This window comes from Ceratocystis lukuohia (assembly GCF_044167205.1).
Source record: "Ceratocystis lukuohia strain C4212 chromosome Unknown Supercontig5_pilon, whole genome shotgun sequence".
In the NCBI taxonomy this organism is placed as follows: Eukaryota; Fungi; Ascomycota; class Sordariomycetes; order Microascales; family Ceratocystidaceae; genus Ceratocystis; species Ceratocystis lukuohia.
In genome coordinates this window covers 1,670,002-1,685,228 of record NW_027263524.1, presented here as the reverse complement: position 1 = coordinate 1,685,228, position 15,227 = coordinate 1,670,002, and the positions used below count along the sequence as shown (strand labels likewise).

Genomic DNA, 15,227 nt, shown 5'->3' with positions numbered 1-15,227 from the left:
GCATTATGGACTTAACCTGGGCTGTTAATATAGTCTTATCCGTTATGGAAAATTTGCTATTTTCAGACAGAGAGCAAAGATGGAACTGTCTACGTACGTAGCTCTATAGTAACAGTCCAGAGGGCGACATCAACAAAAGTGCCTCACCTTTTTATGCATTGGGTTAGCTACGGGCCAAACCGAACACTTGACGGCTGTCACCTTACGGGGTATTGTATCATACTCATGTTCTGGAAACTCGAAACACACGATAGAGAGCCAAGAAAATATCGCCACTAGAAGCGTTGAGATGTCAACCCAGCCGTCCTGTAACTGGTTTATTGCAGTACCACAGAGTTAGTATTCGAATTTTGGTACGGTAATCTTGGGTCTAGTTTGAGCAGTTATCCTTCACCGCCTTTAGTAGCAGGGTGAATTAAACCAATGAAATGATGATATTTCCCCTAGTACCGCTAGTAACTTGGATAAAGTAGTGCTTGCATCGGGATTCTGCTTGCATTTTGGATCTGGAAAATGCCATAGCTACACTAGCTAGTGTCAATTATTTTGTGGCTTGGTTGGTGATAAAAGGCTGCTCGATAATGTATGAAATCCCCAAATGATTTCGATCGCGCAAGTTTTAACTCGTGATTTATAGACTTCGTTATATGCAAAGTGTAGTGCTTATGTTGGCTACCAACTTTGGATAAAGTAGCCCTGTACTATTTGTTGAACTTGAACTTGTCATTATTTAACATCTACGGGAATTACCAAGATTGAACGACGCCAGATTGGTGGTTACTAGACAGAATTAGCCCTCTACAAGGCTGACGACAAAATTTCCACGAGAGAAGTGTATATGCCTCTAGGCAAGCTTGTTACTCGCCTCATGTATTATTTGTTGTTTGCCCAATAGAGATTTTACTGCAAAAAGTAATGTCCAAGTAACACTACCCGTAATTATTGGGCGTCAATCGACATGGAAGAGTGTATAGGAAAACGAAATAATAATTTGCTATCGAAAAAACCGCTAGAAGACATCTAGTAATAATACTTGTTTGCCTATTCCTTTCACTCCCACTTCGCCTTTCAAGTGGCCCCTAGCAATGCTTTGCTGTCTTTGATCATTGTTAACTGAGGGCTTTCCTAATCGCCGCTGTTGTCATGGCTTCTATTTCTGGCTGGATCCGGAATTGATCTTCGCGCTGGGGTTCAGTTACGGTTACCCATGAGTCAGGCATCCGGGATCCGGTGAGGATGAAATTTTCAATGGCACTGGATATGGTTAGTTGACTAATAGGATTAATAATAATAATAGGCGCCACCTGATCACGAATCTTGTCGGTTAAAACCTCCCAGAACAACTTTATCAGCGACGGAGATCCGATGTATTTATGGTATGTTGTGAGATAGCTTGACTCTATCGGCGCGCCAGGCAGCACTTCGTGTTTCTTAGGCCAACAAGTACTCATAACGTGTTCGAGTGCCATGATATTTTGGCCATGCTTTATGATCTGTGAGATGCCATTGTGCGGGAGTGTCATTTGACGTAGGAAATCGCCAAAGGCATGCGTGGACAAATCAACTGTCCTTCGGATATACATAGTGATATGTTTGTAAAGCAATAATGGGCTGAATGAACTGAAAGAACGGTCGGGACGGGCACAACGGGCAAAGTCAGAATATGACATAAAGTAGAGCGCGTGGAAGCTTGAAGCAAGGCGGAGTTTGTTGGCTTCAGACTGGGCAAAGGTTTCGGATTCAGGGACCGAAAATTCGCGAATGACTCGGATTGATTGTTGCAGTACGACACTAGATATCGGTAAAATGACGGCGTCCTGGATTTGATTGACGATCTCGATGTACCCCAAACTCCTGGCCACTGCATCAGGAGAAGATCTGTTAGTCATCGACTCGGTGGAAATGATGATCTCTGCACAGTGGACAAGTGAAGGGTAGGCTTGTGGTTCACTGTAACCAACAGGCAAAAATTCCAGACAATGAATCTCTAGCTGCCGACTAAGCTTGAAAAAGGTTGAAAGTGATGTCAGCAAACTATGGGTTGATGTGACTCGTCTGGCTACGTATTGGGTCATGATCGCAAAATCATGTGTGATGCCCACTTCACGCTCTAGATGCAGGTGGCTCCGGTAGAGAGCATCGGTTAGGGCGTCAAGCCCATCCGTAAGGCTTTGACTAGCGTTGTTCTGACCCAGAGTATGACTTAGAAGCGGCCCAGCTGAGCCAGTGGTCACCGAATCGATGTCGGAATTTACTTCTTGGATATCAAAAAGAATTCGTGCTAAGGGGGTAGAAAAATCTATCTGTTGATCGTCTGAACCACCGGTTGATTGGACAAGATCACGTATAAACGCAGGAGGCTGGAAGGTGGGGTCCAGAAATGTCCTGTAGTCAACATAGGAACGTTTTTTGTTGTTCATTGTAGGAGAGATAAGTTATAGCAAGATGATTGGTGTTTTGAGGTTTTGCGTGCTAGGAAGAAATCGATTAGAATCAAGAGAACAAAACGGAGGGTGGTGTCCCTTTAAAAGTAAACGGAATAGGCCAAAATCAAAACAAGCACATATTACTTTTAGCAACAGCAAAAAAAAAAAACGCCCGGCTATTACTAACGCGCGAACCGAACCTAGCTAGCCCCACTGCTGAGCGGCAGGAATGGAGCGAGAAGCTGAATAGACCTATAATCTTACGTGATGTGGTCTATGAAAGGAAGCAACACACTGTTTTTCTTTCTTTCTTTGAGATCAGTAAATCTCACTATCAAGTGAAGAAAATTGCTCAAACTGTGGTAAGCACTATCTCCATTTTGAGTTGCCGGCAGCATCGGACTACTGAGTAAGAAAGGGCTTAATGTGGAATTGTCCGGAAAAAAACAAGAGGCTGACAATTTAGCACCATAAAACTGGGGCTCAAGTTGGAGACAGCGAGCTGGATAGTGCAGGAAGTTTTTGGAGTAGTTTCCGCTCTTGTCTCAGCTCCTTCCTCTCCCTTGCCTCTTCCTGGCTTTTTTTCTTTTTTTTTTCGTATTCGCTTTCTTTTATTTCTTTCCTTGGCTTTTCTAACTCTGCTCTTTCTTCCTTTCATCATTGCTTCAGAATGATGTTAGGGTATTAGTGACTTGATACTTTCGGTCGCATTTTTCCTTTCCCATTCATTCTCTTTGTGGTGACGAGGCAATAACTGTTTAGTAATTGCTTTTTCTGAGACTGAATTTATTCACCGCCTAGACTGGCTTTGGTGACGGCTCGGTTTTACTACTCTTTCTTAGACAACGCCGACAACCTCTTCATTACCCCACGATGGAAACAATCGTCCCCCTCGAAAATTCGATTCCATGGCCGGAAGGCGATAATGATACGGACACGGTTTTCGGTGGCCACCACCTCAACCTCACACTGTTGAAGCAATGGAACTACACACTGTATGAGAACCACACTATTAGTAACTTCTCAAAATGTAAGATGGTGCTTGAGCCGCATTTTCCGTATGCCATCTTCACCAACGGCTCTTTTGCGAACTCGACTACTTGTTACCGGGCCCTCAACCATATCGGGCCGCGTGCTAAGACGGGCACGGGATTTGTTGTATTGTTTGCTATCTGCTTGTTCTTCATTCTCCCGTGTCTGCGCAAGCACGGCCGTCTACATCTACCTACCGAACGTCGCTTCTTCCCCATCGGTCGTCGCTGGCAATGGTATTGGGGCTCATTTGTATGCGCTTGCGGAATTATTGGCATGTTCGCCAATATTGATGTCGATCGATACTATTTGCCTTCTATCCCCATCGTTATCACAAGCTTTTTCTGGTATTTGGCGCAAATGGGCACTATGGCACTGGTCTGGGAGGCTATCCGCCACTGGAACTCGTGGTCGGAGCGCCAATGGATTGATCCAAACCCATTCGCATACCCGCAATTCGATCAACGTGGCATGTTTGAGTTTTGGCTCCCGCTGGTGTACTATTTGTTCTTGTGGTTGAACTTCTTCATGATTATTCCGCAGAGCTGGGGAAAAACACAACTGCAGAGGTCTCAACAGCAAATAGACTTGAGAACAAAGCCATTTGTCCACGCAGTCCGCTTCAAAGTTGGCGCCAGTTTCCTCGTGGTTTGCTACATTATAAATTTTGTGTCGCTTGTCCATACGATCTGGCATTATAAGCCCAGAGGCCGTAACTGGTTCTATCAGTTTCTAAACTTCTTCCGCTACACGCCTGTTCGCTTTTGGTTTATTCTGCCGTGTCAAGCAGTCATGATTGCATTCCAGTGGGCTGTATGCTTCCGGTGGGATATCCATCCTGTGAACATTGATGGTGACGTTACGGCAATCTTTGCTGGAGGCTATGCGCCTATGGTCATGATCATGTTGATCCAGATTATCTGGGGCTTGCATCATGTAAACGAGGACTTGGAACTCATTAGACAGCGCAGAGTCCGTGGCGCTGAAGTTGATGCCAGCTTGGGAATTGTGAACAAGCCCAATTGGTGGAAGCGTGTCCATGGCGATGACCACTTGAACTTGACTATGATGGAGCGCCTCCGTCGTCGTGTGGCTGCTGTTGGTGGCGGTCGCCGTATGGATGCCGCTGCCGCGATGTCGGATGAAAACACGGGAACATACCAGGACAACATCGAAATGTCGCCCAGTGGCCCGCCAAATGATCGACCCCAATCAAAGGCATCATCTCGACGTTCTAAAGTGGTATTGCCGACGCCGTATACGGGCAAGTCAGAGCAGCGCCGTTACGAGCGCACGATGGAGATAGCGTCTTCTATGCTATTCCCCAATGCTCCACCTCGCATTACACCAGAAAGACTTAGAGAGCTACAAGAAGATGGACCGCCTCCCCCGTATGGAGCTAGCGCCTCAGGATCGGCCTCAGGCTCTGGCGGCCATGAGTCGTCAGTGCGGTCTAGATCACGACCTCGGCCAGATTCTTACACGTCGTCGGAGTCGGCAGACTCAACAACGATGTTGAACCCCAAACCGCAAAAAATTAAGAGCATGTTGGATATCTAGAATATGTAGGAGGCTGGTGTCATACTTTTGGGGAGGAGGGGCAAAGATTATGGGTCCTCATCTATATAGCTACTTGAAATACATTGCGGAGGCTTGTGTAACTGATGACTTGAATTAAGGCCTTAAGATAATTATTTTGTAATAAAAACCCGCTAAACACGACGTCTCCGCTTTGATACTCTTTGGTCTTGTTTTTTGCGCCTACGTTTGAGATAGTTATTATTCATCATGCCGCTACCTGTTCCCGCATATTGAGTGTTGAGACGCAAGTAATAGGAATTGCGGAGTGTCTTTTGTCCCGATCCCTTCTGGCAATGCATAACACGTTTGAAATATAGCCAAGCCATCAAGGCAGCCATGAAAAAGGTTACAACGAGTAGAACACGGGATGTATGTAGAGAACAAGAAGAGATGTTGAGGAATGAGGCATAAAAGGAAAGAGCAACAGAAAAACGAGCCGCTCGTCAAAAACAGGCCTGTTAATTTAATCAAGCTGATAAAAGATGAGATTTAACTAGCTGGCAGGTTGAAGCGAGTACTATAGCGCCCACTTACCTCAAGCCACTGCCATTTTTTAACCGGCCACAGCGGGACTTTTGATCCTGCAAGACAGAGAGTTTTGTTGAGGGAAGCTTCCTTCGAACCTGGAAGATGTGGATACAAAATGTAGTGGTATGTTGCTCAAAAGAGGTCTTTGAAGAAAAGGGAAGTGTCCTTTATTTCACTGTTTTTCTATGGTAATACACCCTGCAAATGAGCACTGCTATAGATCTATATCTACAGAGTTAAAATGTGCAAGTTGTGTGATGGTTGATCGTTCTTCGTGTATGTCCTTGCATTACCGGTTATGTAGTACAGTGGTACATACGTACTTTCCCAAGCACAAAATAATTTTTTACTAGTAGCTTGTTTTAACTGCATCTTTGAAACCTGAATCGTGTTTTTGTGTAGGTTTAAGCAGCGAGCCCCCGCCTTTTCGTCTTCCTTATTTGGCTGTGGGCTGTGGGCTGTGGGCTGTTTGTTTGTTTGTTTGTTTGTCGTTTGCTGTTTGTTGTAGTACCCCACTTGTCTCTTTGGGAGCTTTTTTGTTGTGCTAAGCTTTATTAGAGAGTGGGTGCTGTGAAGAAAAAATCGGAAAGCATGGACACTTCTTGACCACCACCTGGCTCCTTCCTTGCACTTGATCGGTTAGTGCCCTCAATCTACCGACATCACCATATTGAAACAACACTACGACCTATGTTGAAACGTGCCACTTTATAAGCTATTTCACTATGGTCTCCTTAGCTCGATGTATATATTCTTGGTCGATTGACTCCTTTGTTGCCGGCTCCCTTGTTTGCTAGCTCCCTTTTACTGTGTTTCTCATTCTCGACATCATCCACTGAAAATAATGTGGGCGGCAGCCACAGCAGATCAACGCGTGTCCATACGCCATTATTATTGCCAAGGCCCCAGACAAACAAATGAATTTCTAATCTAACAAATCTTGTTGAGCTATCTTCCCCCAAGAACTTTGGGCAGCCTTCCCCTAACTAAAATAAATGCTATACCAAGACCGAAGCCTCCTGATGCATGAATCCCACATCCTGCAGACAAGAAACGCCCTGTGTACCTTCAACCCCACCGGCCTTTTGTTATTGACGCTCGTCCATAAAAGGCGCGCACTCCGCCCCGGGTCGTTATGCTTCAACTCACGCCATTTACCGTCTTTCTTGTCGCCTTTACCTTTATATTTCTCTATACCATCATCACCACCATGCAACGCCCTGCCACCGAAAATCAGCTTTCTGAATCGCTCCCCGGACCGAGGACCATTATCACCGGCCATGATTCCACGGGCTCTGCTATAATACATGAAGTGCGTCCTGTAAAGTGGACTTCATTTCAAGAAGACCGTCTAGGCATGAGCGTTGCCTACACAACCCAGTTTCCTGCCCAGCTTTCTGAAGATGCTGATATTTATGCCCATGACGCTCTAGTTGACTCAGGCCGCCTAGGTCTTGTCAACCCCAACGGCACTGTCCTGCGCTATGTTGATATTGCGCCTGGCCATGAGTGCATCATGCACCGCACGCAGAGTCTTGATTATGGCATTGTGCTTGAGGGTGAAGTTGTTGCTGTCATGGGATCGGGAGAAGAAATTATTATGGGCAGAGGGGATACCATGATCCAGAGAGCGACAATGCACCAATGGCGAAATGATAGCAAGACACAGTGGGTGCGCATGATTTTCTGCCTCCAGGATTGCCAGGACGTCATGATTCAAGGCAAGAAACTAGGAGAGGACTTGGGTGTGGGCATGAAGGGGTTCCCGTCTTCAGAAAAGACTGAGAACAAGGATTGATTTTGTTGATTGAGGTAGCCCAGTTCGATAGAAGCGCATATAAAAGACATAAAACTACGATGAATTACTCTCTTTGTCCGTATTTTCAATATGGAAATATGAATATTACTACTATGCGGTATTGAGCTAATAAAACAAATGTGGAACGAAAATAAAACTAGAACCGGATATGAACGTAAAGTTATTGTACGGATGAATGCGTGCATGTCCCTAGAGCAGATGACTATACACGTTGGTGGAAGATATGAGAGTTAGCTGGATGCATTCCGGTATGATTGAGGGGACAGTGCAAAGAGGAGGGTGGGTATAGGGGCAAATAAACGATTGCTGAGGGACTGAAATGGTCTTTGCCAACAATGCGACCCCGGTGTCTAGTCAAGGTCTCCTTCATCAGACGAAAGCCACCCACTAGCCAGTTTGCGGCCCCGAGCGTAGTAGTCGTCGCCATTTTCATCAATGTCATCAACAATAGTGCTGGCTTGTTGCCCTGGCACAGTCTCAAAGTCATCAGAATAATCCCAATGAACTGGTATTTGGGTGCCATTTGCACCATGGCCATAGACGGACCCACGCCATTGGCCAGCGACGATTTTGGCTGCAACATGCAACATCAGTCTGAGGAGGTTTCGGGGTGGGCCTAAGATCAAATCACATGTCTTGGCCATAATCGACCATGGGATGCGACGCAAGTGACCACCAGTGTGCACAAGATTGTACACGTTATGATTGCGCTTGCTAGGTGGGGTGTTAGGACGTGAAAATAAATCAGCGATCGATGGGAGAGGAGACAGGGCGGTGCGCTGAGAGATGCTAGTGGTGGTTCGATGGCTAGCGCGTTGGTGGAGTGAGGAAGGAATCGGAGACATGCACCGTTTCAAGGGACTAGAAGGGGTTGCTATTGTTGGCGATATCTCGCCAGACTGGGCAAGGCGATTGGTGGAGGCCTGAATTTTGGTATTTTCCTGGGCGACAGGAGAAGAGATAGTATCTATTGAAAGCGCGATTTTCTTTTCGCTGTTCTTGCCCGTTGCCGCTGAAAAGTCGCTGGGTTTCCGCTCGGTAGTTTTGATGCAGTCGACCGCTGGCAGTGTTTCTGTTGCTGAGGCCATATTTTTTGTGCTGGGCGGATTTTGGCGCGAAGACTCTTTTTCAGTGCTGGAATGACCTGGGGAGGTCTCTGGGGCGCCTGGTGAAATGGGGCTAGCTGTAACTGTCGCTTGGCTTGAGGACGTGGATACTGTAGACACTGAGGAGTGTGTGGAGGATGTTGAGGAGGACGATGACGCCATGCGCGCGGACTTCAGGTGCGCTGGTCGGGGAGCCATGGTAAGCGGAGGTACTGTTCGTGGCGCCATAGATAGGGGGGACTGTGGCCGAGAATGTGCTCTATCGCCAGCGGCCGCCATCGAAGTAGATGAAGACATGCTCATATGCGGTGGCATATTGCCAGACCTGGGTGCTTGGAATCCCGGACGGCGCAGACGCTTTTTTAGCACTGAATTTCCGCCCATACCACTGCCCTCATGGATTTCATTGCTGCTACGGCGTACGTCTCTGCTTATATTGCGTCCGGGGCGCGCAGCTGCATCTTCCGCCTCGAAAATAGTGGTTTCTCGCTGTCGACTGTATAAACTACGCGAGGTCATTGTCCTAACGTGGGTCAAATCACTGACTACAGATCCAATATCGCTAGTATCGTCGTCAAATTCATCGAAGTCATCGAGGAACGCTGGCCCTTTGTTTTTGTCGTCCTGGAGTGAATGGACGTACTGCTTACGAATCCACTCTTGACGCCGGCTCTCGGCCGAGATTTTGGCCTCTAGGTTAGTAACCATAGGCTTGACCTCCAGGTGAGCGGGCTTAAGTTTGGGTGTGAGCAGGTACGATTCTTCAAGGCAATACTCGGATTCTACTTCGGATGCTCCTGAGAGCGAGGACTCGGAGTGTGATGTAGTCGGTCGCTCCAATGTACTATCTGGGGATTTGTTGTAGAGGTATTTTTGTTGCTGTTGTGAATTCTCGGGGCGGGCATTGCCGTACATATCGGCTGTACTTGGGGATTTATCGTAGGGGCCAAGTGGACTAACGAAGGCTGTATCTGAGGGTCGCCATAATTGGCGTTTTGCGGACGCGGCGGTACAGTCCTCGGGCGTGTTGAGTATCTCAACGGCAAAGGTACGTTCAAAGGGACAGACAGTCTTTTCGAAAAGTAGAATTCCGCTTAGAATGTCGCGCAGGATTTCTGCACGGTGGCAGTCGTCGGAGCTGTCCAAGGGGAGCTCAATGCGCCAGTATTGGGGTCGGCGTATTTGTAGCACAAAGCGAGATCCCTCTTCGTCAAGACACCAACACTGGCTTTTAGGGAGGATGGGTTGTAGGGCCGAGCCGCAATTAAGGAAGGCGACTGAGCCTGGTGCCCTATAGATTTTGAAGGCGCCTGCGTGGGAGACGCAATTGTTAGCAGGGGGGCAAAGGACAAATGGAAAGCCACTACATGTGCTGATTTAAGTTGCGCTGGACTTCGTTGCACCTACCCACGGCAATAGTTCGCTCCATATGCGAGGACCATGTGAGAACCTCTTTGGGGCTGTGTTGAGAGGCTGAGCCTCGCGGGGCTGTCCGGGCAGTAGCGCTGAATGCTATGATCTTGACATTCGGGTGGCTGTAGAGAGTCTCGACTTTCTTATTGGCCTTGGACTCTGCAAGCGAAGCATTTGCTGGTGAAGAGGCGTCGTATTCGGAAGGAACTGAAGAGGCGAGACGGGGTGTAGGATTCGTGACCACTCGCCGCGGCGTCGTCCGAGATCTAGAGGCGGCTGCTCGCGTTAAAGCAGCAAAATTTGGCGATGGCGTAGTTGTAGGTGTGCCAGCTGCGTAGCGGCTTTGAGCCGCTTCAGAGGCCGAAGCCATGGTACAATGTGATTTGCCGTGGAGGACAGGAGACGGAGTGAGGGGAGCCAGAAAGCAGAGGGTCAAAAAGGGAAGTGGTTTGGTTTGGGAAAATTAGAGATTGGGGTCGGAGATGTGGTCGGGCGTTAGAGGGGAGAAAATGAAGATTCGGGTTTCAAGAACGGGAGGACGAAAATAAAGGTAAAAAATAATCATGAGTTAAAAGATAGCTGGAAGCATGCAAGAGGGAAAATGAAGCAGAGAGCAATGAAGCGAAAGGAAAAAGGAAGAAAGAAAGAAAGAAAGAAACTTGGGATAATAACGTCGCCCAATTACTTTACAGGGTGTCGCGAGAAAGGCTGTTGCTGGCCGGTCCTTGTGTTTGTGGCGTCTCGCCTGCAAGCAAAGCCTGCAGGAAAGGATAAAATGACGAGAGTAGCACGAATAGGACGGGAAAGCCTAGCCAGCTACTCAAAAAATTGTGCACACAAAAAGAGAAATCAAAAGTTCGTCGTGGCCGTTGTTTTACCTATGCAAGTGACAGAGATGTCCCACACGTTCAACAGCTCACTCAGGGCTTGTCGTTGAAACCTGCTGCATAAGGTCATGCCAGATTCGAAGTCGATGGGCTGCCAATATGCGGCCACTTCGGGATTCCTGGTTTGGGGGAAGGCGCTTTGAACATGAAAAATGCCAAAGAACAAGCAGCAGAAGCAGTGACGAATTGGATATGTATGACGTTTGGTTTTGAAACGATTTGTGAAGGTAGAAACGCAGCAAGGCGCGATGATGAAGGTAAAAGATCAGACGATTGGGTAAAAGTCTGTACATGTACAGTCTAGAGTTGTCAAGACAGCAAGACAGCAGCACAAAGGAGGAGGGGGAAATTAAAGTGAAAACGAGAAAGAAATTCAACAAACGAGGACTCCTCTTTCTTCCTAGGAGCTGAAATGATTAGGCCCCCCCCCCTCCCTGGTCCCCTCACTCTTCCCCCTCGTCTTGAGATGAAAATTGGGGTGGGAGTAGAGAAAGAGACAAGGATTAAAGTGAAAGGTTTAGGAATCCCAAAGCTCCCCAAGACCAGGGTTTTCTAGATCGAGACATGAGCCCCCGCCGCTCAACGGTGAAAAAGAAGAAAAGAAATCTTTCTTGTCCGATGCCTTCTTGTGAGTGCCATCAACCCTACTGTTATACTCTCTTTATGTTCGTCATTATGCGTATGGCTATGATATGAGGGATAAGAGAAGATTGGCAAAGAAGTAGAAGCGAAAGAGAGGAGACAAGGACTTGAACTTGAATATATTTAACGTCTACGAAGAGGAGACAAGGACGGAACATTACGAAGGTTAATAGCTCTTCTAGCATTGCATGATGGGACAATCAAACCGCCCTTTCTTTGCCTCTCCTTCATGTTTGGTGCTGTTTAGATCAATCAAGATGCCTACTGTGAAAAAGGCAGGGAGAGAGGAGCGAGGACACCAGGTGGTGTTTTGGCGATAGCAATGGGATAGGGTCTAGCGAGTTAACATTAACCAGAGTACTACCCTGTTGCTGAATGGACATGTCTTTTGTGAAGGGGTAAGTTGTTGAAAAGAGGCCCTTAACTGTTAGTGTTATGCCTGCCTTTTATGGAGTTGTTAATGCAAGTGAAACATGGGAACAGACAGTTAGAGCAGGCTTCAAGGAATAATGAAATGTTGCTGCTATATGTAAAGCGAGAAGCGAGAGGTCATACAGGAAAGAGAAGCTCTAGCTGTACTACAAGGATAGCTACGTGCTTCGTTTTAGTTGTGCACGAATATGCAATACAAATTGTGAAAGCATGCGGCGAGTAGAGCTATTGGGCAGCACTTGCTGAGCAGGATAAGAAAACTAAAACTAAAAGAAGCGACTCTGGGGCTTGATCTGTATGGAAGTGAGGATTTGATGATGTGGCCGTGGCTTTGTTTCTACTCACTAGCTTTCGCATGGTTGATTATGTTTCTCGTTGGTGAATAAGAAGCACACTGCACAACAAGGTAGGGTTATGACGATTCAGCATAAATGAACCCCTGCGCCGTTATCAGCTTATCGATAAGAGGATCTGAAATAGGCGCCAACATAATTTTTGTTTTGTGGTGTCATGTGAGCCTCAGGCAAAAAGTTAGGGGTATATCCGTTAATTAGGCGTATCGTAATAGGCGAAATATCTTAATATGGATGCATCGTCATGAAACTATTTCACTGCACCTGCGCCTGTAAGCAATATTAGTTAGTGGCTCAAGGAGAAGCCAGGATCGCTATGAAACCCAATTATTAAGTAAAAAGGGCTTCGTCAGAGCTGAGGTTAGGCGCGACGACTTCACACTGGCATATACTAATATTTGCGGTATCTATTATGGCGGGCTGCCGAAACTTGCAGTATGAAGGGCGGTCATTAAGGTTGGACAAAAACTGCACCCCAAAATATAGATGAGGAGACGTGGTATCAAGTGACAATGTTCAGATTGCCGATGGCATTAAATGAGAGTAATAATAATTACAGGGACGCACACTGGGGTATTTAGTTGACACTTTAGAGTATTACGTACTACATACAGCGGGAGGGGAGGTATATATATGTCCGCAGCTGAGCTGATTCACTTATGCTTTACTATGTGGCCTGTTTCCTGTTTTGTCTTGATTGATTGATTGATAGCTTGCTTAGATGGGTTAGGAACAAGAGATAGAGAGTAAAAATAGGGACATCGATAATGCTTTGTTTGGACGAGAGCCTGCTGTCTGCGAAGAGCCCCTCCTCCTCTATTTGTGTACTACCTTGTAGTCCTTTGACCTTATCGCTTGTATCTTGTGACTTCTTTATTCCCGTCTGACCTCCCTACAATCTCTGAGCTGGCTAGTTTGCATTCAGTTATCCAAGCTCCTGGATGGAAATGTCGGGAAATCGAATAGCTGGATTGGAGGACCTGCTTGCGCAGTTGAACAACGAAAAAGAAGCAGAGAGGCGGCATGCCGAGAAAGAAAGGAAACGAATTGGGGAAGAAAAGCAGCAAGTGGAAGAATAAAGACAGTGAAGTGGTAGCGAGGCTCAAGCACATTGGGTCCAGGCAAAACAAGCTGGTGAAGCAAACCCTTGGAACAGGGGAGAAAAGCAGCGAGCTAACTGCGAGACTCGAGTCTGTAGGAGCACTGCTTAAGAGAACTGATGCTTCAACAACTCATCTTGCCGATGTTGAAGACTAGATATGAGACCTTGGCACTTAGTTTCAACTGTTTAGATGCTTTGCAGTGTCTTAATGCCATGCTCTGTCTCAAGTGTCGATTTCTTTTGCCGCACGTATTTTATATATGTACTCATGTGCTATATAACCTGCCTACTAGCCCTACTTTAACTTCTGCCCCCCAACTACTCTCAACGTGTTTTTTTCAAGGTAAAACCAGAAGTTCAGCTCGCCTTTCATTTCAAAACATTCCAACCCCTCTTCACTGTGCTCATGATCCTGTGTCCTGGAGGCCTTGACTATAGCTACCTGAAGCGGGCGTGTGATCCCAGGTTTACAATAGCTTTTGGGGCGGAGGCATATGGCAGCCGGTTTTATACAATCTTCGACAGGGTCAACACCTAGTCGGCATTGGCCGAGTGATCGTTGCGCGCCGTTCTGGTATTGTAACAATATGCCCTTGCAAAAGCCATCTTCCTCATCATTGAAGATCCTGATATGGTCGACGTTTTCTAGGGGGGCCGATGAAAAATAACAATCCGTGAATGTGGGGTTGGCAACAAAGGGTTGACTAGGTAGAGTTATCGGGGAGATACTTTCTGTTTCTGTAGAACAGGCTCCAACGATGAAAATCTGTCCATGTTCATCTGTGCCATACACAATTGTCGTTGGAGGCGACTCGCATAGTAGCAATGTCCTTGCGTCGTTTGATTCAAAAAAGTTAATTGGTACATCACCGGCTAGTTTCATACGGAGCTGAATAGGATTAGCTTTCATTAGTGTTGTGTATTTGTGATAACATCGAACGTACAAGTAAGGATAAACATATAGAAGAGCGACGGGCACGAATTGGCGTTTGTGCGATAAGGGAAACAATTGAGTCCTTTTGCGGCAATGGGACGTAAATCCAAGTCAATGGGAAGCGGACTCGGGAAGATAGGCGTTGATAGGTTGTCTGGGCACAAGGGGCCATCTTGGTATGGGGATGCATTGCGTAGATGGAATCAGGTGAGAAAAAGAAGGTGATCCCATTTGTTTGGCGCAAATCGATAGTGTTAAACTCTGTGGAGGAAGCAATACTTTTTGGATCAAATGGAAATGGTCTCAGGCTGGGCGGAGTTGGCGTATCCCAAGTTTGAAGCCTACGGCATGTTGCAGGCAACTTCAAACGCAAGAATCCAAACTATACAATTGAGTAAGTCTTAAAACACCCCTAGTGTCATTTATTGGTATAAGCAGGATAGGTTGTACCTTGAAGTATGCAGTGATGCCTTGGAGCTGTGCTTGGTCTAGTATGAGGAATCTACAGCGATCAGTCCGCCATGTTTTGAATTGTGGCTTCTCAGCTAGCCTTGTGATTTCATTGATACCCCATGAGTCAATAGTTAAAAAAGCGAGCGGTAGTGCATTATCTATATCTGCAGTTAGAGGTCGACTGCCACGTTTCCATTGCGAAACTGTACTTAAGGGAATCGATAAGATGTCCTCTGACGGAGTGATAGACGACAATTGTCGAGTAAACGAAGACGCAGAGTGGAAGCGCCAAAAGATACTTGTCGCTGAATACTTGTGAATAATTTCAAGTATTTCCAAAGGGAGCAACCTAAGCATTGAGAGGCCAATATCGTCAAATAATGGCCAGTCTGGTTCAATGAGAGCATCTTTGAGGCGAAAGTAGGGTGCTCGACCCCATGGAGTTCGCCATGGAGTTCGCCATGCAGTAGCAACCCACAAGTAGTCTAACAAGTTAGGTATATTGCAGCGTTGTGAAAT

General features: G+C 46.6%; 4 protein-coding genes across 4 annotated transcripts; 2 read left to right on the top strand and 2 right to left on the bottom strand.

Annotated features, from left to right (window-relative positions):
• Positions 1-1,109: 1,109 nt before the first annotated feature.
• HOO65_050411 (golgi transport complex component Cog5) lies at positions 1,110-2,420 on the bottom strand (the record flags this gene model as incomplete). Its single annotated transcript, XM_071000888.1, has 1 exon — positions 1,110-2,420. One exon carries the CDS (start codon positions 2,418-2,420, stop codon positions 1,110-1,112), a length of 1,311 nt encoding a protein of 436 aa, XP_070858470.1.
• Positions 2,421-3,299: 879 nt separating this feature from the next.
• HOO65_050410 (uncharacterized protein) lies at positions 3,300-5,018 on the top strand (the record flags this gene model as incomplete). The annotated part of the gene is made up of 1 exon (XM_071000887.1): positions 3,300-5,018. One exon carries the CDS (start codon positions 3,300-3,302, stop codon positions 5,016-5,018), a length of 1,719 nt encoding a protein of 572 aa, XP_070858469.1.
• Positions 5,019-6,777: 1,759 nt separating this feature from the next.
• Positions 6,778-7,365, top strand: HOO65_050409 (uncharacterized protein; the record flags this gene model as incomplete). The annotated part of the gene is made up of 1 exon (XM_071000886.1): positions 6,778-7,365. One exon carries the CDS (start codon positions 6,778-6,780, stop codon positions 7,363-7,365), a length of 588 nt encoding a protein of 195 aa, XP_070858468.1.
• Positions 7,366-7,736: 371 nt separating this feature from the next.
• HOO65_050408 (Inheritance of peroxisomes protein 1) lies at positions 7,737-10,275 on the bottom strand (the record flags this gene model as incomplete). Its single annotated transcript, XM_071003201.1, has 3 exons — positions 7,737-8,981; positions 9,039-9,775; positions 9,900-10,275. The coding sequence occupies 3 exons, from the start codon at positions 10,273-10,275 to the stop codon at positions 7,737-7,739; spliced, it is 2,358 nt and encodes a 785-aa protein (XP_070858467.1).
• Positions 10,276-15,227: the final 4,952 nt, after the last annotated feature.